The sequence below is a fragment of the Aquarana catesbeiana genome, linkage group LG04 (genome assembly GCF_042186555.1).
Source record: "Aquarana catesbeiana isolate 2022-GZ linkage group LG04, ASM4218655v1, whole genome shotgun sequence".
Classification (NCBI taxonomy): Eukaryota; Metazoa; Chordata; class Amphibia; order Anura; family Ranidae; genus Aquarana; species Aquarana catesbeiana.
Genome location: NC_133327.1, coordinates 470,639,296 through 470,666,501, shown reverse-complemented (window position 1 = coordinate 470,666,501; position 27,206 = coordinate 470,639,296). Strand labels below are relative to the sequence as shown.

General features: G+C 44.0%; 1 protein-coding gene across 3 annotated transcripts in view; it reads right to left on the bottom strand.

The window, feature by feature from the left end:
• Positions 1-27,206, bottom strand: part of CAPN9 (calpain 9) — a 1,322,409-nt gene that overhangs the window by 967,933 nt on the left and 327,270 nt on the right. For all 3 annotated transcript variants that reach the window (XM_073627588.1, XM_073627590.1, XM_073627589.1), the window contains exon 5: positions 24,508-24,676. In XM_073627588.1, the coding sequence (XP_073483689.1) occupies positions 24,508-24,676 (169 nt within the window). The remainder of the gene's footprint in view (positions 1-24,507; positions 24,677-27,206) is intronic.

Below are 27,206 nucleotides of genomic sequence, written 5' to 3'. Positions count from 1 at the left end.
TAAGGGCCTCGGAACTACCCTCTATTCCAACCACAGCGCTTGAAGAAATGGAACAGCCAATTACGGTGGACGAGTTGGGCAAAGTAATAAAGGCACTGTCACTGGGTAAAAAGTCCAAGCCCAGATGGCTTTACGAATGCATATTATAAAAAGTTTCTCTCGGTTTTAATACATCCCTTATGTGACTACTTTAATTCTATAAGAACATCTAGCCCTTTGCCTCTGGAAGCATTAATGACACATGTGACGGTTCTCCCGAAGGTAGGGAAGGACCCTCAGTTTTGTGCCAATTATAGGCCCATCTCCCTCCTGAACTCGGGCACGAAGATCCTATCAAAAATTCTGGCCCTTAGAATGCAAGATCATATAGCAAAGATAGTACACCTTGATCAAGCAGGATTTATAAAAGACCGGGAAGCTAGAGACAATACAATCCAAGCTTTACAGATATTACACTGGGCCCAAAATGGACCAGAGTGAATCCCAAGGGTGGTGCTGTCAATGGATGCCAAGAAAGCATTTGATAGGGTAAGGTGGGTCTTTATGTCCGAGGTTCTGAGGGAGGGAGTCTAAGAGAATGTATGATGGGATGGGTTTTGGCGTTATATAACAACCCTAGAACAAGGGTTAAGGTAAATGGTGGGTTATCAGAGCATTTTAGTATTCGCAATGGGACTAGACAAGGGTGCCCACTTTCCCCATTATTGTTCGCCTTGGTCCTTGAGCCTTTTCTATTCATGATTAGGAGAAACGGGGAGGTCACAGAGATCCACATTGGGGCAGTGGAGCACAAGGTGTCGGCATATGCAGATGACCTTTTATTCTATCTAAACCTCAAGAATCATTAAAAGAATGAATGCAGGAAATAGATAAATTTGGGGTGGTGTCCAATTTTAAAATAAACTTTGGAAAATCAGTTTTGATGCCAAGTCATGTTCCTACTAGGATGATGACCTCCATCCAACATAATTTCCCTTTAATTTGGAATCTAGACTCATTGGTATACCTAGGGATTCATATTACAGCAGATTTAAAAAAGTTATATGATCTTAACTACAGCCCGCTGCTAGTGAATGTACTAAAGGATTTGCAAAGTTGGAAGGGCCACCTTCTGACCTGGTTTGGAAGAGTGAACGCTCTCAAAATGAATGTATTGCCAAGAATCATTTATATCTTATTAACGGTTCCTGTGACGCTCCCACAATTCTTTTTTAGGCAGATGAGAAGGGCCCTGTCGAACTTTGTGTGGGGAGATAAGCAACCAAGGCTGTCATATGACATATTAAGGATACATAAATCGGAAGGAGGGTTAGGACTCCCAGATATAAATTTGTATTATAAAGCTATGGCTTTAGTATGAATAATGAATTGGCGACATGATTCCTCAAATAAACTTTGGGTAAATTTAGAGAAGACAATAGCTGGCAGGAATTTAGAAGGGGCCCCCTGGATTCCAGCTGGGAGTAGGGGATTATCGGAATGGACATCTCCAATAACTAAGACTACTTTATTGGTATGGGAAGAAATTTAGAAGGTTGGGGTAGAGATGGCGGGGTAACGTGTACTAGGATAGCCCCATCGGGTACATTGGTACCCTTAAAGGACTTAATATTGACCTGGGGAGATATTCCAATGTCTACCTGGAGATATTTCCAAATAACAGATTTTTATAATAAAAGGAAATCAATGATTAGACCCCTAAATTCCCTCACCAAGTTTGAATCTTGGTGTATAGAAAACCCAGAAGCTAAGCACTTATTATCTAAGATGTATAAACTGATACTCAAAACCCAAAACATATCAACACCCTATTATATTAAGGAGTGGGAAAGAGAAATAGGAAAGAGGTTACAGATACAAAAGAAGATTAAAACAACCCATAGCTCCTCAATAAGTTCCCATATCCAGGAGATGGCATATACATTTTTGACTAGATGGTATCTTACCCCAGCTCGTTTAGCACAAATGTTTCCAAAAGCTGATGCATGCTGTTGGAGGGGATGTGATGAAAGGGGTACATTCCTCCACTTATGGTGGACATGCCCTAAGATTAAAAAATTTTGGGAGGCAGTGGCCCATTGGATCAAGAAGTTGACTTCAAGACCTATAGAATTTTCGGTTACGCACTTCTTGTTCCACGGAATGCCAGCCTCGAATAAAACATATAAAAGAAGTATCACCCCACACTTGTTGAACGCGGCAAAGGCATTGATACCAAGGTATTGGAAGCAATTTAATTGCCCTACATTGCTTGAATGGAAAAGGGAAGTAGATACAATAATGGAAGCTGAAAAATGGGTACATATGATTAAAGATAAATATGAGGAATTTAATGATATATGGGAAATATGGAGATACCACTCACCTGAGATACTATAGAATAGAATGGATTAGATGAGTTTAATGTTGCTGTGTCGCTCCGTTCAAAGTAAGGGGGGGGAGCATTTGTCCCATTGGGATGTGCCTGGTGTAGAAGGGGTAGGGGAGTGTGGGGGGATAAGTTCCCGCTCTACCTAATTATCCTTAACGAATATCCGAGAGAAGGGGAGGGAAAGGAGGAGGGGTTGTTGTTGGGAGGGTTTTTTTTTTTTTCTTTTTTCTCTTCTTCCACCTTTTCTCCATCCCCTCCACACAAGGGAGTGAGAGGGGAAGGGGGGAGACATATATATGTATAAAGGGGGAATGCGTTTTTTGTGTTGGTGATTTTGAAGAAGAAATTTGAACAAAATATAAACACACTGGTGGAAGAGGGAAAAAGAGCGAAAAAGAGGGAAAAAGAGCACAGGAGATATTTGGGCAGCACGGGGATGGAGGGAGGGGGGGATACATGGATGAAGGGGGTATGTATTTTTGCGGTGGGGACTTGGTGGAAGGATTATTGAATTTATCAGGTGGAGTGGTTAAATATAAATGAAGTGAGGGGAAATGTATTTTTGTGGTGGAGATTTTGTTCAAGAAATGTGTATGAATATAACGATGTAAAATTGTTAAATATAGAGCTACTGGTGTAAGTAAGGGAAAAGGTACAAAAGCACAGAAGATGTTTGGGGAGGATGGGGATGGAGGGAGGGGGGGAATACACATATATAAAGGGGAAAAAATTTTTTGTGGTGGTGATTTGGATTAGGGACCTTTGATCTTATGATGTGGTGTGGGTAATATAAATGAAGTGGGGGGAACTTAAAGGTGAAGTAAGGGGGGATAGGGTGTGTTTGGTATTTAAATATGGGGGAGGAGGAGGGGAGGGGAGGGAAGGGGAAGGAATTATTTATTTATTTATTTATTTATTTTCTTTCTCTTTCCATATTAATGTATAAAGTATTGGTGGTGAAATATTGAATGTACATAGATATAAGTTATAAATAAGAGTTGGAGCATGTAAAATTTACGCAGAATTGAATGTGTTTAAAATAAATAAATAAATAAATGTTTTATTACAAAAAAAAAGACCCATGTTTCTCGGACGGAGAGAGCAGTTGTCCCGAAAATGACCTTTGCCCCATAATAGAAACACAAGCCCAGAGTTCTGTGCCTAACACACTCTTCAGGAGGTAACCTAGTCCACTCCAGCTGCATAGGTTCCACAGCTGGCTAGGGATGCCCCACGCATCAAGGAGAGGGGAGCTCGGGCTGGCTAAGAACCATGGAGTACTGACGCCTTTTCTCTAGGGTCCTCTCCTGGAAGCGAATATTGATCTGATTGCAGAGGGAGATGACATCATCCAGACCTGAAGGAATGGTTCTTCTTGCCAACTCATCCTTCACTCTGTCAGAGGCCTTGTAAAAAGGTTGCAACTAAGGCCTCATTATTCCAGCTCAGCTCAGCAGTTGAAATGCGAAAGTGAAGGGCATACTGTCCCACCGAAGAAGATTCTTGACGGAGACGTAAAAGTGCACTGGCCGCGGAGAGACACGGCCTGGTTCCTCGAAAAATATTCCGGAAGAGTTTCTGGAAGTTAGACAAGCTGGAGACCACTGGATCATTCCTCTCCCACAGGGGCAGCCCAGGCTAGAGCCTCATTGGTCAGGAGGGAGATAAAATAGGCTACTCTTGCTCGATCAAAGGAAAAGTTTTGAGGCTGGAGCTAAAAATGGATGGTGCACTGACTAAGGAACCCACTGCAGGCCTTGGAGTCACCAAAGAAATAAGAAGGAGCTGGTAGATGCAACAAATTTGTGGTAGGAACCGTAAGCAGAGTAGGTACAGCCGCCAGCTGCGATTGAGGTTGTTGATCCTGGGATCCAAAGGAGGCCTGAAGCTGTTCAAAGCAGGAGGCCAAACCTTGCAGGAACTGCATCACTTGGGTCTGATTAGACTCCTGTGTCTCGGGTCTGCGGACTTCGCCCTGCAGCTGGTCAACGGGAGGTAGCGGCACATCAGCCGGGTCCATGGCCTGTGCAAACTGTCAGGTCATCTGAGGCTAGGTGACAGATGCACACCATTGGGGTCAGGAGTGCACCGCTAAGGTAGTGGACCCTATGGCTGACTGCTGCGGATGGAACTCTGGGTGGTTCAGAAAAGCAGGTCCACTGGAGCACCAACACAGATCCCACTGGGAGCTAGAGCATAAGATTCCCTGGGCGCGGAGTCTACGAGACACAAGGTGTTCACCAGAGCCTCTAGTGGTGAGGACGGACTGCGCTGCAACTGTCTCCAGGTTGCGGCCCCCAGGGTCTCCCAGCTTACGCTCACGGTAGGCTACAGGAGGATAGAGAGGAAGCAGCAGCCCAGGACAACAAGGAATAGTCAGGAGATAAGCCAAAGGTCGGGGCAACTAGCAGACAAGGATAAACAGAGAACACGCCAAAGGTCAGGGTAACAAGCAGGCAGGGATAGTCAAAGAACAAGCCAAGATCAGTAACAGAAACAGACATAGAGCACATGGCAAGCAGGAGACGAGGAACCAAACACAGAATATTGCTCAGGCAAGGCAGGCTTGGACAGCACATTGTTAAATAGTATATCCTGTAGAGGCTAGGGTGGAGCCACGCTGAGGGAAGATTACTTAACTATGCAGGTGTGAGAGTGCGGGCCCAAGGCTGACACACAGACTAGGTAAGCAGACAGGTCATGAAGGTATTATTAGCGATTTATGACACCCTCTCATACCTGCTACACAAGGGCTGGCCACAAGGGGGGAAGTAATATATCCACAGTGTGAAACTGCACCGACAGACAACCTACACAGGTGATAGAATTATAGCAGGATCATGCCCAGTCTGCACACAAGGTGTTAAAGCAGAGCATATAGCTGTGATGATTGCACAGAGTATTTAGGGAAACTGCTGCAAGCTGCCCACAGAGAAATCCCAATATCAACAGTACTGACCGCTGATTGAATTTTTCCACTGTAATGACACCACCACCACCCACAGCGCGTATGTGCTGAGTCCCTGGGCAGGAGTAACCCAGGGACGCCAGGCCGGAGGAGAGAGCGGCGGTTTGGAACGCAAATGCGCTCCAGTCACCATGGCTGAAATACACTAGAGCCAGGGAAGAAAACAGACAAACACAAAACTGCTGCAATGGAATATGTAATATAAAAGTATACATCACCACCCACGGCATCCCCCATGACCACGCTTGGATACAGAAGACGCTGATGCAAGGGCCCAGGGCATTTATGACCTCCCGATAATAGCTGGGACGTTTGGCCATATTGCCACTTTGCCTGCCAATGGCCAGGCTTAAAATCTTCATTGCACTGCATCCATTGCCCTTCTTCACCCCGCTAATAGCTGGGGACTGCTGTAGACTCCACATGGCACCACACCCATAGCCCTTCACCACCCTGCTAATAGCTGGGGACTGCTGTAGACTCCACACATCTTCCGGGGCACAGCTTGCCGAACAACCAGGTCTCGATTGTAGACACATTATCCAAGGTAAGACTTCAACCATTCTGGTCCTTAGGTGGAGGACAAAAAAGGAACGCAACCTCTGGCTCTGAGCAAAAATTTATGACGGTGGGGTCCTATAAGAGTGGAGAGGAGGTGGGGTTAACCCATATATATGTTGGCATGGAGTCTGTCAGGAAATAAGTATTTTAAACAGTTTTGTCCTTTTCTTTTTTTTCCACATACATGTAGCACTACCCCCGCAGGAGCCGCTTGAATATTGTTGGTTCCTTACTCTGCCACTTCAACCCAAAGAACAGACTCAACCCCACTGGCACACCTGGCAGTAGTGTAGTGTAAATACCAGAGTAAAGGTTATGGTAAAATCAGAAAGTAACTTTTACTGTGAGCTTGCTTAAAAGAATGAAACAAACAGTCACAGTAATATAAGGCAATAAGCAGGTATAATGAAGTGTAACAAACGATAAAAAGGTTACAGGGAAATTAACAAGTTCAACTCTGTTTGCTTTCAGGGGACTCCTTTGGGTGAAATGGCCCCAAGAGCAGAGATAAAGACATGAGAATAAACAAGTCAAGAGAATGTAACTTTAACTCCAATAGAGCACCTGACAACTTCAATTAAAATGGGGCTATAGGAGTTCAGGCAGGAGGAGGGTAGAGGAATGACCTTGTTTTTGTCTGTCAATCCTCTCCCTTCTTCACCCCAGCACCACAGTCCCAGCAGGCCTGCTTAACCACAATACCTGACCCAGTGCACTGAATCGACCCCCAGTGTGGATCCACTTGTAAGTGACTAATGTCCTGAACACAGATGGGCTAGGACTTCAGGTGACTTTGAGATAGTGTAATCTCCTGTCACGAGGTAAACATAGTACATCCAGGAGGGCTTAGCATGCAACCAGTTTTGTAATCCTGTAGGGTAGTGGATAAGGGTGTTTACTGCCAGGCAGGGTGTAACTAAGAGAAGCAGAGCAACAAAGAAAATTCAGAGTTCTGGCCTAGGGAGGATTGGGCGAAAGCCCTCTCACCGACTCCTGTGTCCAGAGGCCCAGGGAGAAGAGATTGTGGTGCCTGTACGAGTACCCGAGTGACACCTCCTCATAGGAACATCGCACGTTGATTGTAATTCCTGGGGATGCGCTCGGGACCCTCCTTTAGCTCCGGATGCCTGCCGCCGACTTCTTGGCTGTGGCAGGCGCGATCCCCCAGATCTGTCCCCACGTCCAGACTCGTTTCTCCCTTGTGGTAGCTCTGATTTCCTCCCAGAAAGCCTCTGGGGTAAAAACTTCTCCCATGCAGCTGTGTTTCTTGGGATGTGTAGTTCTTTGTGTGTTGATTTCAATCCAGTAGCCTGTGCTGAGAACTCCATCTCCCAGAGTTTCTTGTCGCTGCAGCCTGAGCACATGTCTATGACTCATCTCACAGTGAGAAGGGAAAAAAAAGGGAGGGGGTAATCCACTTCTACAGAGCTGACAGTCTGTGTCTCTTCAGTGAAAGTCTCAGCCAGCCTGGCAATGTAATGAGGATGCAGAGCAGCCGCTACACATTCCCCCACCAGAGAACCTTTGGTCCTCCAAAGGAAATGACAGTCTTTTACCTGGCACAGGCTATAAAGTTACAAGCGGAGAAAGTATGTTAATTCATACAAGAAATCAGTTTGCATTAGCATAAAGACTCAATAGAGGAACCTCCGACCAATTAGCATAGGAGGGGAGGTTGTTTTGCCTACAGGACATCTTAATCGGAATGGCCCAGCTAGATGTACCAGGGGGGTGAGCTAGGATTGTCCTCCACCAGATCAGCAGTGGGAGGATCAGGCTCTTTAAGAGGTGAAAACAACCTCCTCAGAGTTTTCACCCAAAATGTCATATGTCAGTCTCTTAGGTGAGCAAATAATTCTTCTCTCTCTCTGCGCCTTAGGCTCAGAGGTTGTGGGCTCACTAGCCACTTCCTCTTCTTCTTCAGCGTCTTCCTCCTCAGCAGGGAGATGAGAATCCTTAGGGTCTGCTGCTGACAGGGAGAATCGAGAATCTTCCAGATCTTCTGAAGGCTGACTCTGGGGCACAAATTCTGGGGTATCTGGCCTGAGAATCCCAGTTTATGTCATCTTGGAGGGAGAGGAGGGGGAAACAGCAGGCTCTGACATTTGGGATGGCCACAGCCATCTACTCCCATCTCTTCATCCTCGCTGTCTTCATCTTCTACATCCATGGGCTCTGACTGAGATCTAGTCACTGGACGAGATCTTTGTGGTGCTGTAAGCATAGGCTGGGGATCCAGTTGTGGGGGCATACGGACTGCTTCTGACAAAGGCAGCAGATGATTATGATGCCAGGTCTTCAGCAGCCCTGTACTTCCCTCTGGCAGGGTCTGATATACTGGTAGCTCCATGCAGATTTCATAGGGCTGTGACTTCCAGCGATCAGCCAACTTGTGTTTCCCAGGGACACCCAGGTTTCTCAGCAACACTCTGTCGTCCGGTTGTAAGTCCTGTACTCGTACCTTGAGGTAAAAAATTCTCTTGTTTCTCTGTCCTTGGGCATCTGAGGCAGCTTGAGCCTTCTCATAGGCAGTCTTCAAACTTCTCCTCAGACGATCCACATACCCTTTGTGAGAAGCTGCTGAGGTATTGTCTAGTGATATGCTGAAAGCAAGGTCGACGGGTAACCAAGCCTCCCGTCCAAACATCAACTGATAAGGAGAGTAGGCCGTGCTGTTGTAGTAGAGCTGCATGATTCTGGCTAAAATGAGAATCACAATTTTTTTGCTTAGAATAAAGATCATGATTCTCTCACGATTTTCGCGCTGTAACATCTTCTTTCACATTGCACAAAAAAAAAAATTGGGCCAACTTTACTGTTTAGTTTTTTAAATTCATTAAAGTGTATTTTTTTTTTTTTTTTTTTAATTGCGTTTTAAAAACCACTGCCTAAAACGGTGTGACATAAAATATTGCACAACCACCATTTTATTCACTAGGGTCTCTGCTAAAAAATATATATGTATATCATGTTTGGGTGTTCCAAGTAATTTTCTAGCAAAAAATAATGATTTTTACTTGTAAGCAATAAATGTCAGAAAAGATTTGGTCTTTAAATGTTTAAACTTCCTTCATTTACACACCAGAGTTCTTTCCTTTGATAAAAGAACGAAAAGATACTTTGGTGTCCTTTTATGAAGCAGTGAAATATATTCACTGCTTCGTTCTCTGGCATTCACAGTGGAGATCTTTCTCCTCTGTGTGCCAATTTATGAAGCGGAGTAGATCGATTCACCTTGGGAGGAGTGAAGTGATCTACAAACGCTTCAAACACTGGAGAATGGCCCCTGATACTGGAATCTCATGAGACTTTACGAGATTACAGCACCAGAAATGCACAGAAATACAGAGATGTCAGTTTATTAAACAGTGATAAATTATCACTGCTCAATACACTGACAGACGGTGTGGTTAATGTTAAAAAAATGAGTCCCCCTACAGGGGAAAATCGTGGGTGCGTGTTATAGGCCAATCCCCGCCAATTTTGTGTGATCGGAGCGATCGCGGCTATTGCCGCGATCGCCGCCAACATACACAGCCGTGTGTAAAGTCAAATATGGCGCTGAGACTGCAGGGACTCGGCGGAGCCGAGATACACATACCCGAGAGTCCTCGGCTTTTCTCGGCGCCGCTTACAGTGGGCGGGACTGTAAGCGGCACAGAGAAAAGCCGAGGACTCTCGGGTATGTGTATCTCGGCTCCGCCGAGTCCCTGCAGTCTCGGCGCCATATTTGAGTTTACACACGGCTGTGTATGTCGGCAGGGATCGCAGTGATCACACAAGGCTGCACTGGGGCAAGGCTGCACTGGGGCAAGGCTGCACTGGGGCAAAGCTGCACTGACATGGCTGCACTGACATAGCTGCAGTGACATGGCTGCACTGGGGCAAAGCTGCACTGACAAGGCTGCAATGGACACTGGGGCAAGGCGGCACTGACAATTCTGCACTGGGGCAAAGCTGCACTGACAAGGCTGCACTGACAATTCTGCACTGGAGCAAAGCTGCACTGACAAGGCTGCAATAGACACTGGAGCAAGGCTGCACTGACAAGGCTGCAGATGGACACCGATAACGCTGCATTGATGGGCATTTTAATGTAAGTTTTTCTTCCTTAAACTTTACTCCTAAAAGTTTTTTTCCTTAAAATTCCCTCCTAAACTTGGGGTGCGTGTTATACGCCGGCGCGTGTTATATGCCGATAAATACGGTATATATGTATACACATAAATATGTAAGGGGGACATGGTTACAGTGTTGGGGGGTCTGAACGAGGTAGAAGGAAGTTAAAAATCTTCCTCCTTCCCCCTCAGATCCCCCAAGATTTTCTCTTCACTCCCCGGTTCTCCACCTTTGAGCTAGTGAATCGGGGAGTGTGAATTCTGACACAGATCACCAGTGAAGCGCTGAGATCGCAGCTTCATAAACTGGCCGTTACTGTGTCATTCAATGAGGATTCTCCATGTGCAGAGATCATCGGCGGGAGAACAAGTTCAAACACTTCTCCCCCCGATTATCTCTGTTTCATAAACTGTTTATGCACTGTGATCAGCGGCGATTCTTGGGATCACCGCTGATCACTGCTTCATAAACGGACACCTTTGTTTCTACTTATTCCTGTGTTGTGATAAAACTTGGCAGGCTGCCTGGATTTTTTTTCCAGCTGTGAGAACTCTCTGCACTTGTTAAAAAGAATCGTGACATGCAGTTTTGAAGATCGGGAAGGGAAAAAGATTGCGATTTTGATTCGTAACGATTAATCGTGCAGCTCTATGTTGTAGGCATGCACAATGGCCACTATATGCCTGTTCCAATGCTGCTTCTGTTCTGAAGTCAGAGTCCCAAGCATATCCAGCAGAGTGCAATTGAATCTCTCTGGCTGAGGATCTCCTGAGGGTGGTATGGAGTGGTTCATGATTTCCTTACACCCAGCAAGTCTAGCAACTTCTTGATGAGGCATTCCTCAAAATCTCTTCCTTGATCAGAGTGGATGCGTTGAGGCAGACCATAGTGTACAAAAAACTTCTCCACTGGGCTCCAAGCATAGAAAATTAATGCACACCAAATCCATGGGTCCCTGACTCTTAACGTGGCCCATAGGGGCAGCTCAGTGAGGTAGGGTCTTCCTCTGGATGCATCGGAGGCAGGAATGGCAATAGCTTTCAACTTTAGTCCTCATGCAGGGTCAGTAGAACCGGTCACTCACCAGGTTAAAGGTCCTGTCAGGCCCTAGATGGCCATGGTTGTCATGTATTGTTCTCCTCCTAGAATGTATGATGCATGCATGTTTTTAGCCCCAAAGTGCATAACTGTTCCTTTATTAACATATTAACACTAAATCTCATTTGCCACATAGTTCCCCAATTAAATAGTGCATTGAGGTCTGCTTGTAAGCTGTAGACATTCTGCAAGGATATTATTCCACTGTATAGCTTGGTGTCATCTGCAAACACCTAAATGGTACTTTTAATCCTAAACTCTATATCATTTATATATATATATAGTATGTTATATATACAGTGCATTCTAGGGCCCTAATTGGATGAAGCATTACACCTGACCACTTCACCAATTAGCACTGTCAGAGCCCTAATTTGGACAAAGTGATGATTACTTTCTCCAATCACAGCTCAATACTCAAAGTCCGACCCCAGACTATAAAAGCTAACTTCCCATAACCAGCTCTTGTAGCGTATTAGAGTGGAGATAGAGCAGGGCCCCTTTTTGCTATTAGCAGTTAGTGTCTTCACGGTTCACCTATTGTGACTCTTGAGTGCATAGTGTTAGTTTATTGTTAGTATAGTGTGTGAGGGATCAGGGCTTTTTTTCTCAAACAATAGGTGCTGGAACTTAACCAAGGCCCCACAAAACCCCTCCCCCTACACACACCCTCCAAATCATATCGAATAGTGGGTGTGTTCAGTCAAATTTCACGAAAACAGTTGGAGGGTCTTAAAGGGGCATTTAATACCAGGATTGCATTACATACAGAGTGCAGAGCTGTCACTTGCAAACACAGAAACCAGACTTCTGTGTTTACAAGTGATTGTGGTGAGCAGGCACCAAAGGGTCTGAGCCAGAGGTGGTGGAACTGAGTTCCACCAAGTTCCCCCTGAAAAAAAGCGCTGGTGAGGATAATGTGTCAGTGTAGTGTTTAACACAGCATTGCATTACATTTAGTGCTGTATACAGTCCTCCTGTATACCTTTTTTTTTTTTTTGGTTGCTGCATGTTTTTTTTTCAGTGTCTTTTTTTTGTCCCCTGCCTGCTCCCTTTTTTAAAAAATTGTCAGTCGCAGTTTTTCTGACTGCGAAGTGGTGTTCCCCCTTTTTATTTATTTTTTATAGTTTTTACAGTCCTCAATTTAAAGTGCATCAAACACCACTTTTCATTGAATAAAGTGCATCCAATTACACATTTCCCAGTATCTATAAAAATGTTGATAATCATGTCTGGGAGGCCAAAAAGGAGAGGCATATGGTCCCATGCCACTACGAGGGGCCAGCAGGGTCTATGTCCACAGGCAAAGGTGGACATGGTTCATTCTCAGGCAGGGCACCTTTGTCTCTGTTTAGTGATGTTGCCCACACTATCCAGCCACAGCATGTAGAGGACTGGCTTACTAAACCATCCTCATCCTCCTCGGCCTGGCTCTGTCCACCTGGCTGCTCTCCTACTGCTTCGTCCATCTGCTATACATGGACTTCACAGTGGCCAAGAAGGAAGGGAAGCCGCTATCGTAGATGGGGTAAGTGCGGACCCGGCGGAAGGGGGGGTTTGTTTGCCGCCCCCCAAAATAATGGAGCACCAGCCACCACTGCTCCTCATCCTCTATGACCCTTCAAGGTGGCACTAGTGCGCAGTCCACTGTAGCTGCCAGAGCGGCTTATTCTGCCTCCTAGTCCGCAGCTACTCCTGCCATAGCCCCACAATCACGCATGGAGGAGTCAGCTGTAGCTGCTGGTGGAAGGGGGTGTTTGTTTGCCGCCCCCCAAAATAAAGGAGCACCAGCCGCCACTGCTCCTCATCCTCTATGACCCTTCAAGCTGGCACTAGTGCGCAGTCCACTGTAGCTGCCAGAGCGGCTTATTCTGCCTCCTAGTCCGCAGCTACTCCTGCCATAGCCCCACAATCACGCATGGAGGAGTCAGCTGAATTGTTTGAACACAGCGTCAGCCACTTGCTGCTTGAGGATGCACAGACATTACTTGATTTAGATGTTGGTTTCCGAGGTAGAGGAAGGGACTAACATGAGCCAACAGAGAGGGGAGAACACTGATAAACAACAAATTGGCAGTCATGTTCCCCAAGCCACAGCATATTGCCAAGTTGGCTCCAGTAATGATGAGGATTGAGAGGATAATGAGGTCACTGACACAACTTGGGTGAGCAGAGGAGGAAAGTGAGGGGGGAGAAACAACCCCAACAAGGCAGGATGTCCTTCAGAGGCAGGCATCATGGAAGAGTAGAGAGCAGCCACCATATTCCATCAGTTTGTGGAGCTGTTATCTCCCAGCCCACTTCCCACAGCTCAGCTGTGTGGGCCTTTTTCAGCACATGTGCAGCTGATCGCACTGTTGCAATTTGCAATCTCTGTTGCAAGCAGATCAAGAGTGGCAAAAACACCAGCCATTTGGGTACCACATGCTTGACACATCGTTTAAACTCCCACCACACAGCCTATTGGCAAGAGCACCTGAAAGCCACAAACAAAGGGGCCAAATTCTTCTCCTCATCACTCCTCACCTCTCATGTGTAACCCCGCTATATCTCATGACCTCTCAACATCCTCCACTGAAGAAGGTATAGCAAAATGGTGTCATAGATCCTTGCAACAAGTCTTCCAGCAGCACACCACCAGCTATAGAGTATAGCAGCAAATTTCTCTGCCCCAGCTGCTACAGCGAAAAAAAAATACACTCCCTGCCACCCACATGCCCAGCGTCCTTAATTCCAGCTTGTCAAAATTGCTGGTTTTACTCCTGCCTTTCCATCTGGTGGATTCTGTCCCCTTCCGTGAATTTGCAGAATGTGTACAATGGCAGGTTCTCAGTCGCTATTTCTTTTCACATAAGGCCATTCCAGCTCTGTACCATCACGTGGAAGGCAATGTTTTGGCATTGTTGGTGAAGGCAGTCACCTGCAAGGTCCACCTTACTGTGGTCGAGCAAGCATGGTCAGGGACTATATATTTTGTTCACAGCACACTGGGTAACTCTGCTTGCAACAAGGAAGGATGCAGGACAGGGCTTAGTGCTGGAGCTTGTTTTGCCGATATGTCTCCATACAGCTGGTGGTGATGATACAAGATCTGTCAGCTCCACCCCCTCCATGCCCTCCTCTGCTGGATTGTCCTATGAACCACCATTACTCCCTAAGCATCCAAGGGGCCATTTAATGAGTCAGGCTAAAAGATGCCATGCAGTGCTTCAGCTGGTCTGTCTAGAGCAGAGATGCTTTTAGCTCTGCAGGGGCAGGCCCAGAGGTAGTTCATGCCATGGAAGCTTGAGCCAGGAATAATGCGATAATGGCACTAACCTTCTGTCCACCCTTCGACTTGCTTTCATCAAGACTATATCTAGAAGGTTATGGGCTGAAGGCACCAACAACACCCAAAGACCAATTTTTCCACAAAGGTTTGACGGGGGCATAAAATTTTAGTTTTTTACAGCAAGGCCAATTCTTGCTTTCATCATGACTACCTCTAGAAGGTTATGGGGTGAGGGCATAAAAAACACCCAAAAAACAATTTTTCTGCAAAGTTTTGACAGGGGCGTCAAATTTATATTTTTTAAAGCAAGGCTAATTCTTGATTTCATCAAGACTACCTCTAGAAGGTTACGGGGTGAGGGCACCAACAACACCCAAAGACCAATTTTTGCACAACTGTGTGACAGGGGCATCAATTTTAAATTTTTTAAAGCAAGGCCAATTCTTGCTTTCATCATGACTACCTCTAGGAGGTTATGGGGTGAAGGCATCAACAACACCCAAAAAACAATTTTTCCGCAAAGGTTTGACAGGGGCATAAAATTTAAATTTCAGTCTGCAGTTACCTGACTAGTCACCGCCAGGATACCTAGACGCGGCTGCCTTCTCCCTCCTCGGCGTGCCGTCAGCTGTTCGGCTCACGCCGGGGGTGGGGAGTCTGCGCAGTTGCCTCCGTGTGGACTCGGTTGCCGGGATACCAGGACGCAACTGCCTCCTCTCTCCCTGCCACGCCATCAGCTGTTCGGATGGCGCCGGAGATTGAGGCATGCGCAGTATGTGTCGGCGGCCGGCCTGAATGACGTCACTTCGACTAAAAACATCCCATATGATACCTTTAACAGGTCTATCAATTAACTCTATAACCTGACTAATCGTATCTGACTTAGTACCTATATCTGCATGTAACATTGTCCCCCCGTCCCCCGTTTCCCTCCTTTCCCCCCCTCCCCCTCCCTCCCCTTCCCCTTCCATCCACCATCTCCCCCCCCCTCCTTGCCCTCTCCTTTCCTCCCACCCCTTTTTTTTTTTTTCCTTTCCCCTCCCTCTTCCCCCCCCTCCCTTCCCCCTCCCCCTCCCTTTCCCCTTTTTCCCTTCCTGCCATCCCCCCCTCTTCGTTCCTTTCCCCCTTTCCTACCTCACCCACACCTGATCATGCAGTTTATATCCCATATTTACTCCAATCCACCTCTTCATTACCAAATTTTAACTATGTTACATACGTTCCCACATTGTTTGTTTGTTATTCGCCGGTACCTTGTAGGACAGGCACATCTCCTTGAGTCTTAGGGACAGCCCCTTTCTTATCTTATTACATTGTTTATTCTTATCTAATTACATTATACCATGATGAATTATTTACCGTACATGTATTGTTCATTACAGTATTCAATTCTGTGCTCCTGAAGAAGCGCATGTGGCGCGCAACATTGTCGAGCTTATACAGAATTTGATTATCACCACTGCATAGCTTCTGTCTCTACGTAATGTAATTATATTGATCAAGTTTTTTGACTCTACAACACTGTTCAAATTACTGAATTTAATCATTTAGCTATGTATGGAGTGCATAATATGTATAACTGTGTAATCATGAATTGAATTCTACATGTTTCTTTGTTTTATCCCCTATTTTTAAAATATTTTCTTAATAAACTAGTATTTTAATCATTTATCGAGTATTACTGTGCCTATAAAGTCTTGAGCCCATTTATGTCCTATGTTCTCTAATCTACTAAGATAAGACGCGGCACCTGTAACCTAGTTCGTATCCGCATGACCACTATGCGCTGATACGCTTTAAAACCTATTAATTAATATGGGTGGAAGCACCCAGGCACCTCTAATTGAATCCTAGTGGTTATTGATACCCCCCGGTTTTTTCTTATAAAATGTCTATCTATTGCGGTTTATCTACTACATGCTCCAATAATTGAGGAATCCCTGTCCCCCCCCCCCCCCCCCTCTCATCACAACTTCCTTTCCCCTCCCTCAAGTCTTCCCATTTTCCCCTTTTCCTTTAGTTTTATTTACTACTAACCATTTAATACGTGGACCTACCCACCCTTATCATGGATTTTGTTGGTACAGGATGGTTGGGGTACATGACAGAGATCCAAACCAATTGCAACACAGATACCGAACAAGAGATCGGAATAAACCAATATATGGCCAAACTTAAACGTCTTCTTAAAAAGAAGGCCAATCTGCACTGGCACATTGAGTTCTTACATAAATATGTACGGGAAAACATCAATCCCCTAGGTCTAAGGATTCAACTATACCCCTCTTTCCAAGTAACGTCCCCAGAATTTAAACTCAAATGGGAGAATATACTGACCCAATGCAGTTCGGACTTAATGAAACTCTTGATCTTTTACTACCAAACAGAATTGAATACGCTAGATGAGGAGATTCTCCTACTACAAACATCGAATGAAAATATTAGGGAACACACGCTTTTTTCTAAACGAGTCCAGGAAACCAAAGATTATATAACAAGGATTACGAAAGATATAATCTATAAAAAACAAAATAAATTATCTAAAGATCGGCTAGCCTTCTCTGAAGGCTTTGCATATCATTGGCACAATGCCACACAAAGAAAGGGCTCTAGAAACTACCGTCGTGCAACCAGGACTAATAACTATGGGGCTACTGATGAGGACACTGAATCAGACTCCTCACTTAGATCAACCTCTTCCTTTCCAAGACAGGGCCAACACAATCCTCGAGACAATTCTGGAGCTCGAAAAAGAGACTATGGGGGAGGTTCCTATACACCTTCCTCCAAAAAACGCCCCCCTAATGTAGACACTAGATTACAACCACACCCTCAAACACAAGGGCATACTACACAACCTAATGATCGATCACTAACACAACCCAAATATTTGGGTGCTACAGCTTTGCAAGCAATACAAATATTGAGCAACCAACCACACACAAAAAAATACGACACAATCCAACATTACAGGTCCCACTGAGTTAGGCCACACAAACCTGAACCCCACTGACCTCATGAACTATCAGGGACATAATCCCCCCACCATTCTTCCACCCCTGACACAACGGCAGCCCAACACTAGACAAAGTACACTGGATGCACATATCCAAACACCCAATACACAGGCAAATTTTCAAATGCTCACGAATACAATTACACCGACATAACCATGGGATTGGAAGTCATCAACTTAACCCCTTATCATTTTAAGGAAGAGACACTTGATGTCCTCAAATTTGGATTAAGCTTTTGCCCCTCTACGAACATCGATAAATACGAGACAATAAAAGATGTCTATTTGTTCTCCCGTAATCTAACGTACAAATTTCTCTTTGATAAACAAGTGCTACAATCTAAACAAGATAAAGCCATATCAGAACAAGTGAAACATTTCTCTATGGAAGACTTTCGAGTCCTCCGAGACCTTATACTCCTACTGGAGGTAAATGAACCGTCACAAGAACTAAATCCCTCACAAGATACGGTGGCATCTGCCACACACACACCGAATACAAAAAAATTTAAACCTAAATCACAACGATTTCCAGAACTCACTACCAATTCGCATATTTGGGCATTCCTCACGGGGACCATTAAAGATATAAAACAGATTACTATCTCAGTGACCCCAGGAAACCTTTCGCATTCTCAAAGACAAGCCATCCAAGCCCTAAAAAAACATTCAGACCTAGAAATTAAAGCTTCAGATAAAGGAGGAAATATTGTCCTTATGACAAAAACATATTACGAATCTATGGTGAATAAGATTCTATTGAACAAACAGTGCTACCGCCACCTATCTGAGACTCGCATTCAAGAATTCAAGCAAGAATACCTAGAGACCATTGGTTTGGCCTTCCAAAAGGGCTTAATTGACCAAGATACATACAACTACCTTAATGTTAAAAAACCTAGAGAGGCTACTTTTTACGCCCTACCGAAGATACATAAGCACCGTACAATGCCCCTCGGCCGCCCAATTGTCTCCGGTATTGGTTCTCTGTCTGAACACGCTAGTCGCCTCATAGACTGTGTTCTAATGCCACATGTATTGAGCCTTCCGTCCTACACTCGTGACACACTTGACCTTTTGAAACAAATAGAGGGACTGCCTGTCCCTCCCGATGCCCTCCTCGTGACACTGGATGTGGAGTCTCTATACTCCAGCATCCCACACGAGCAGGGCATCGGGATGGCACGCATGTTCCTGCTAGAACAAGATCACTATAGTTGGGAATACTGTGAATTTATTTTGGAATTGCTGAAATTTGTACTAACTCGTAACTATTTTTGTTTTAAAGATTTCCACTTCCTCCAGGTACAGGGCGTGGCTATGGGCACATGTTGTGCACCGGCCTACGCCAACCTGTACCTGGGGGGGTGGGAACGCAACATTTTTTCCAACGAGGACCTCACCATCTATACTGACCACGCCCTTATATGGCGGCGTTATATAGATGATATTTTTTTAGTATGGACAGGCACACAAAATCTATTGGACAGCTTTATCCAAACTATTAATCATAATTCTATGAATCTCAAATTCACTAGCTGCACCCACCCGAACCAAATAACCTTTTTAGATCTAACTATCTTTAAAGACAAAGAGAACTGTCTAGCTACCACTCTGTTCAGAAAGGAAACTGCAGGAAACACCTTGCTCCATGCGGAAAGCGCCCACCCTAGACCGCTCATCAAAAGCATTCCTTATGCACAGTATCTCAGACTGCACCGCAACTGTACGCATCTGGAGGAATTCAAATCCCAAGCAAACGCGCTCCGCAAGAGATTATTGGCAAGGGGTTACCAAGACTGTACTGCGTAGTGCATACAATAAAGCCATTCGCCAGCCTAGAAATTCTCTACTCTACAAGAAAAAAACTATTTCTACCAATGTCCCAGTTAGATTCATCACCAAATTTTCACAACAGCATCAGAAACTTCGGGACATACTTAGTAAACATTGGTCGACCCTCCAAGAAGACCCCATTATTAACAAATACATTAGTCCTTCCCCCCAAATCACATTTAGACGAACCAGGTCCCTGGGCGATCAATTAACCTCAAGCCACTTTGTAACTACCCCTAAACACAAACATTCGAAATTAGGAATTTTCCAATGTGGCAAATATTCCTTCTGCCCATGGGTAAGAGAAGGGATATCCTTCCTATTACCAAATGGGGAAGAATTTGTACCCAAATTCTATGCAGACTGTGACACAAAAGGAGTGGTGTACCTTATGCTATGTCAATGCGGCACGTTCTACGTAGGGAAAACGATTAGACATCTACGCTGTAGAATTAGGGACCATGTCTACTATTCGGGGGAAGGAAAAATGGTTACAGCAGTTAGTAGGCACCTTGATCTTTACCACAGGTTCAATGTTTCCCTCATCTCATTCATTGTACTAGCAGTAGTCCCAATAGATCCCAGGGGTGGAGACTGGGACAAAGTAGTTTGTCAAAAAGAAACTATGTGGATAGAACGTCTTTGTGCCACATTTCCCCCTGGAATCAACGAGGCCCAAACTTACAAACCCTTTCTTTAAATAAATATAACTTAATCACTCTCTTTTATCTGGCCCTCTATATTGCTTAGCTTCTCTGTCATCTGTGTCTAACTATAAAACCACGTAATAACTGACTGTTACACATTAACAGATGCGATACCCCATCCCCGCCCAGGTACCATATGGTGAATTGTTTTATTCTTCTGACATAGGTATAAAACTTTGTAACAATCTCTGTTATTCATTAACACTAATATATGCCATGTTTATAGTCTTTGTTATTATTTTTTATTGTCTACTCTTCTGACATAGATATAAAACTTTGTAACAACCTCTTGTTATTCATTAACACTAATATATGCCATGTCTATATTCTTTAATATATTTTTTTTTTTTTTTTTTTTTACTGTTTATCTGTTGAATTTTCATCATCTCTTTTCCCCACCTCGATTATTGTCACCACAATTTTAACCACTTTTTGTTCACTATTATCATGCTTTAATCTAATATGCTCTATCCTTCTTAGATTTACATCTATACCCAGAGACTGCCCCTATACCATGGTACGTGCCTTTCCCCTGCATCGTCTGGCGATTTTTTCAACAATGTGCGGCTGCCCAGCACCACACCTTCCATAGGTGACTGGCGCTATTGGTGTTCCCAGCTGCCGTGCCGGCATTGATGCGGCTGCCTACTATCCCCCCATCCCCTTCCGACGAGCCGGCAGCTGATTGGCCTCCACTGAGGGGTGAGTCCTATGCAGTATGCCTCGGTGTTCCTGGTTGCCAGGATACCTAGACGCGGCTGCCTTCTCCCTCCTCGGCGCGCCGTCAGCTGTTCGGCTCACGCCGGGGGTGGGGTGTCTGCGCAGTTGCCTCCGTGTGGACTCGGTTGCCGGGATACCAGGACGCAACTGCCTCCTCTCTCCCCGCCGCACCATCAGCTGTTCGGCTGGTGCTGGAGATTGAGGCATGCGCAGTATGCGTCGGCGGCCGGCCTGAATGATGTCACGTCGGCTACGCCGATTGGTGACTACAGGCGGGGCGGATGTACAAGAGACGCTACCTGCGTCTCCCCTTGTACGATCCACAGCACCAGCCGCTCTCTATGAGACGGCTTTGTGGCTCTATGCGACCAACCCTTTGATATCTACCATTCTTAAACTGCAAATCCAGGTAAGCTCTTACCCACAACTACCTACTAGATATCGCTTCAAAAACGCTGACAGATACTCTAGACTCATGGCTTTTTATCTCTCCCTATGGGTTTATTTTGATTACAGCCTCAGCAGAATTGGGGATTAGGAATAATAACTTCCTAAATAACAAAGTCCATACGAATCCCGGTGTATAGCGTTGTTTACCTCTGACACCAGATCCCCTTCTATCAAACTAAAATTTATGCCAATCAACCACTGAGAGCTACCAATATATACTTATGAGGTTGCTGTCTCCACTATATATAGCTACAAAGCCTATGAGGGTAAGTGTAATATATACTTTAAAGCCGATTACCTTTTGTAACAATTAAATGTTGGGAGGTACCCAAAACATCCCATATGATACCTTTAACAGGTCTATCAATTAACTCTATAACCTGACTAATCGTATCTAACTTAGTACCTATATCTGCACGTAACATTGTTCCCCCGTCCCCCGTTTCCCTCCTTTTTCCCCCCCTCCACCTCCCTCCCCTTCCCCTTTCCATCCACCATCTCCTTCCCCCTCCCCTCCCCCCTCCTTGCCCTCTCCTCCCCCCCCCCTTTTTTTTCCCTTTAAAGGTTCTGACAGCTGTGAAGCTGTACTTTATTCTGGATCCAAGGAATCTGTAAGTGATCTGCCGTGATATCTGAGACCCCTAAACCCTCTCTCCTTTTACTTCCTTTTCAGTTCAGCATTAAAACTTTGAAAAGAGCAAAATTAGAACCATTGGGGTTTATTTACTAAAGCCGGAGAGTGCAAAATCAGACTCACTTCTGCATGGTAACCAATCAGCTTCTAACCTCAGCTTGATCAATTAAGCTTTGGCAATAAAACCTGGAAGCTGATTGGTTTCTATGCAGAAGTGGGACTGATTTTACACTATCCAGCTTTAGTAAATAAACCTTAATTGCTTCAAAAATAACAGAGTTCAACTCTTTGAGGACACATGGTTGTAAGCCATCTGGTCCAGGTGCTTTACTCACATTTATTTTGTCTAAATGTTTTTGGATCATGTCAATTTTGAGCCATTATGGATCATTTGGGGCTATTTTAATATTATCTCCATTATGAACTTGAGCCCGGCCATTTCCTTTATATACACAGAGCTGAAGAAGGTATTTAATATATTTACCTTTATGTGCAGTCACTTGACCTCCCTCCGCTCTCCTTTCCTGATCTAAGGAGAGCAGTGGGGGGGATTCCCCTCTGATGTATGCCAGCCAGCAGAGGGAGGTCATATGACCGCACAGTGGCATTGTGCAAGAAGGTATTTAGAGATATAAAAAAAAAAAAAAACTGACATACTGTACTTATTATCTTCCTAAAACAGTGGGGATAGAAGTGATTTATATACTTTACAGCCACAGCAATAGCCGCAGGAGGGGAGGAGATTGGCTCTCTCAACACAGACTACTGAACTGACAGGCGGGGGGTAGAGGAAGAGACTGAACATACAGTGGGATGACGGAGGGACGTAAACTGACCACGGCATCATGGATCAGCACCATGATTATCGTGGTCTGTACACATAGGGGGACAGAGGAACGGGCAGGATCAACCAGATATTTTACAACATAGAATGGGACATATGACAATGCAGAAACACTATGCTATAGATCATGCTTTAAAGGAACAGAAACTTTTTTTTTTAGGGTTACAACCGCTTTAACTTTAAAGTACACTCCACCCAAAACTCTTCAGGACCAAGGTCTTCCTTCACACTCACTTTGAGATCACTTCTCATATTGTTGTGGAAATTTTATGAAGATGTATTTTAATATGTATTGTCATAGTGTCTCCCAGTGTTAGTACTCCCGCAACCCGCTCTAAAGAGCTGACTAGGGCAGACTGACGCTGGTTGAGATCCATTTGGTAGTGAAAAGCTCCTCGGGGATGTAGAGAAGTGTTTGCAGTGTGGGGACATGTCCGCCAGTGAAGGGCCCTTGTGCGATGCACAGAACGATCATCTGGGGGGTGTGTTTGCTCTGCAAATACATTATCGGTTTAGCAAGTGTGCGCTCGTGTCGCCCCTGTATGCCTGATCAACATATGTGTGGCGCCCTGAGCATACACCTGCAGATAATCTCTCGTCCACAAAGACAGTAGTATAGTCCGGGTATGCGTTGTTCTCTGAACAACGCAGAATAAGGATTCACGGACAAACGATGAGAACGGATTCTTTGAATCGTTGTGGTCGGGAGAAGTGTTCATAATCTCAGGCTTCCTGTGATCGGAGACAGGGGGCTGGAGATTGTACACGCTGCCCCCGCCCAGACACACCCATAAGACTCCCCTATTAATTGTTGTATTGGTTGTTGTATAAATTCATTTTTCCTGTGTTGAAAGTCACATCCTGTGTTGTCACATCCTGTGTTGTCATATCCTTATTTGGTCATATCCTGTGAGGTCACATCCTGTGTAGGAGGCGATTGGCTGTTGGAGCCAGGACCTCCTATTAGTCATTTCTTTTGTTGTCTTTGAATAAAACAAACCAATGAACTGCTTGGCGGAAATCATGCTTAGATGAGGACGAAAGAATGCGGTAATGTCTGTTTACTGGGGAAAGGGGAAGACATGGGTTATTTTAAAGGTGCATTATACCATTATTGTGGAAGGGCGCTTATAAGAGCAAGAGTTTAGTGGGTTTATCCATGACAAACTTACAGACAGACACTGCCATCTCTTTGTTTTACCCTGTCTCTCCAAAAGAGAGCAGCGCCAGGAATATTAATAGCCCACTCATGTAAAGAATTAAGCCAAGTTTCAGCAATTTCAATTAAATCATAGTTTTCTTCATGCAACAAAGCTTACAAATCTCCTAATTTACTTGGCAGACTTCTGGCATTGATGAACAAACACTTTAATTCATTGTCACATTTTGCACTTGTGTTTTGCATATCTTTTTTAGTAGTACAACCAGTACTATATTAGCCAATGGTTGTTTGTAACATGGGAAAATTCTTATCACCAGCCATAGCCTTCCCCACATCGTTCCCCGTTCCACCCCCCATTAGTGTATGACCCCTGACTAATTTCTTTGTTCTTTATAATCTAATTACCACCCCCCCTCCCAATCCTAGTTTAAACACTCCTCCAGTCAGTTGGTCAAAGCTATCTGAACCAGAATAAGATTTTTGTATTTTTGTTGTTTCTGTGAATGGCATGAGGTGTGTTTTAATATATAGATTATGTGTGTATATGTGTGTGTGTGTGTGTATTTATATGTATATGTATATATGTATGAGTGTGTATATGTATGATTGTGTGATTGTGGTAGGGACTTATGTAAATTTAGTTATTTCTAGGGAATATGCATAGTATTTAATGAAGTGCTGTAGCACATACTTTTTGAAGGTAGGTCATAATTCAAATGTATAACATTTTATGATTACAAGTGTACTTACATCAATAGAACAACCTAACATCGAACCTCTCTTCAGAGCTTTGTCCATTATCTCAAAATAATTACTCGGAGCACTCTTGTTTTCATACATTTCAGAAACGCCCCCAGTAAAATCTTCCATGGCTTCTATGGTACTCCCACCTTTTAGAGCCTCATAGCTTCCATTTAGTCTATAAAATGCAAAAAAAAAAATATTATGAGACTTTAACAGTCAATTATGTTCTGTCTTTTGCAGCTTATTCCCAGTCTGTTAAGAAAAAGCATGCTGTTATATATGTTATATATATATGTTTCTAACTCCATTAGGAAAATTCAACAGAAAAAATAAATAACATTACTTACAATTGATATACTGTATTTTCAGAAGTGATAACGTGCCCACATTAAATACAATGCTTTAAATAGTACATTCTTTGATTCATATCAAATATATGCCATGTTATGTAAGCTATGTTATGTCTAGATACTGTCTTCCACTTTATCACTGTCATGATACAACAGTAGGTCTGCATCATATATTTGCTTATTGGCATTTTTACTAGTCAGGATCCAGCCAGGGGAACTTTAATTCAAAGTTAATTCAGAATATACAGGATATTCTAACAATACAAAAACAAAAAAACAGAGCGAATAACCAATTCCTTCAGCGATCAAAAGGGGGGGGGGTTGTGGAACTGGTGAGGCTGCACACGGCGGCACTGATGAGGCTGCATTGATGGGCACTGGTGAGGCTGCATTGATGGGCACTGGTGAGGCTGCATTGATGGACACTGATGATGCCCCATTGATGAACACTGATGAGGCTGGATTGATGGACACTGGTGAGGCTGCATTGATGGACACTGGTGAGGCTGCATTGATAGACACTGGTGAGGCTGCATTGATGGACACTGATGAGGCTGCATTGATGGGCACTGATCAGGCTGCATTAATGGGCACTAGTGAGGCTGTATTGATGGGCACTGGTGAGGCTGCACTGATGGGCACTGGTGAGGCTGCATTGATAGGCATTGATCAGGTTGCATTGATGGGCACTGATAGGCTGCATTGACGGGCACTGATGAGGTGGCACTGATGGGCAGTGATAAGCTGCACTGATGATGCTGCATTGATGGGCACTGATCAGGCTGCATTGATGGGCACTAGTGAGGCTGTATTGATGGGAACTGATGAGGCTGCATTCATGGGCAATGATCAGGCTGCATTGATGGGCACTGGTGAGGCTGCACTGATGGGCACTGGTGAGGCTGCATTGATAGGCTTTGATCAGATTGCATTGATGGGCACTGATAGGCTGCATTGATGGGCACTGATGAGGTGGCACTGATGGGCAGTGATAAGCTGCACTGATGATGCTGCACTGATGGGCACTGATAGGCTGCACTGATGGGCATTGATAGGCTGCATTGATGGGTATTGATACTCTGCACTGATGGGCACTGATAAAGTTGTTAATATTTATTTTTGTAACTTAATTATTCATAAAACATTTAACAGAGTAATTTCATGAGATCATTTATGAGGGCGTGTTTAGCAGTGGAATTAGGGGTGGGGCTGGGTAGGGGTTGGGTGAGGCAACTGGAGGCGAGTAATTCTAAAGGCCTGGCTAGTAGCTCAGGACTTGAAATTTTGAGCCCTGGAATAGGCTATAAAAGAATAGAGTAAAACAGAATAGAACAGAATAGAAAAGAACAGAATAGAAAAAATAGACTAAAAAAAAGCACAACATAGAATAGAAAATAAAAGAATAGAATAAAATAGAATATAAATTAAAGGAATAGAATATAAAAGAAAAGAAAAGATTAGAAATGAATAGAATAGAAAAAAAACAATAGAATAGAATAAAATAGAAAAATATAACCATCTTCCAAAATTTGAAAATAATTAATTTGAAAAGAATAGTTCAGAACAGACTAGAAAATAAAAGAATAGAATATGAAAAAAAACTATAAAATAGAACAAAATAAAGAGAATATAACCATCTTTCAAAATTCGAATTTCAAATAGAATAAATTAGAATTTGAACAGAATAGAATAGAATATATAGGAATAGAATAGAATAGAATAGAAAGAATATAACCGTCTTGCAAGATCCAAATTTCGAAAAAATTAGAATTTGAACAGAATAGAATAGAATATATAGGAATAGAATAGAATAGAATAGAAAGAATATAACCGTCTTGCAAGATCCAAATTTCGAATAGAATAAATATTTGAATGCCAATTTGAATGCCAATTTGAACTGAATGCCGACTTCAAATTGAATTTGAAAACTAATAAATGAAACAAAACAAATTCTGAAAATTAATTTTATCTAAACACAATTATTTAAATAACAAATTGAAAAGAATTGAAACAATTTTTTTTCATTCTGCTCATGTCTAACAGCTTCTATGAATTAAACATAACCAATTAATTGAGGGCTGGGTGGATGATTGAAAGGTCTGTCCTTCCATTCATAGATACTATTTCATTTATAGAATCTGTAGTACAGCTTCTATGAATGAAGGAGCTGGGCAGAAAGGGTGGGTGTAGTCGGCACTCTTAGAACCCTTTCACACTGAGCCTCGCCGGGCGTTAGCAGTAAAGCGCCGATAGTTTTAGTAGCGCTTTATCGGCGTTTTAGCTGCGCTTTTAAGCCGTTAGCGAGGCGATTTTAACCCCCGCCAGTGGCCGAAGAAAGGGTTAAGTGCGCCTGAA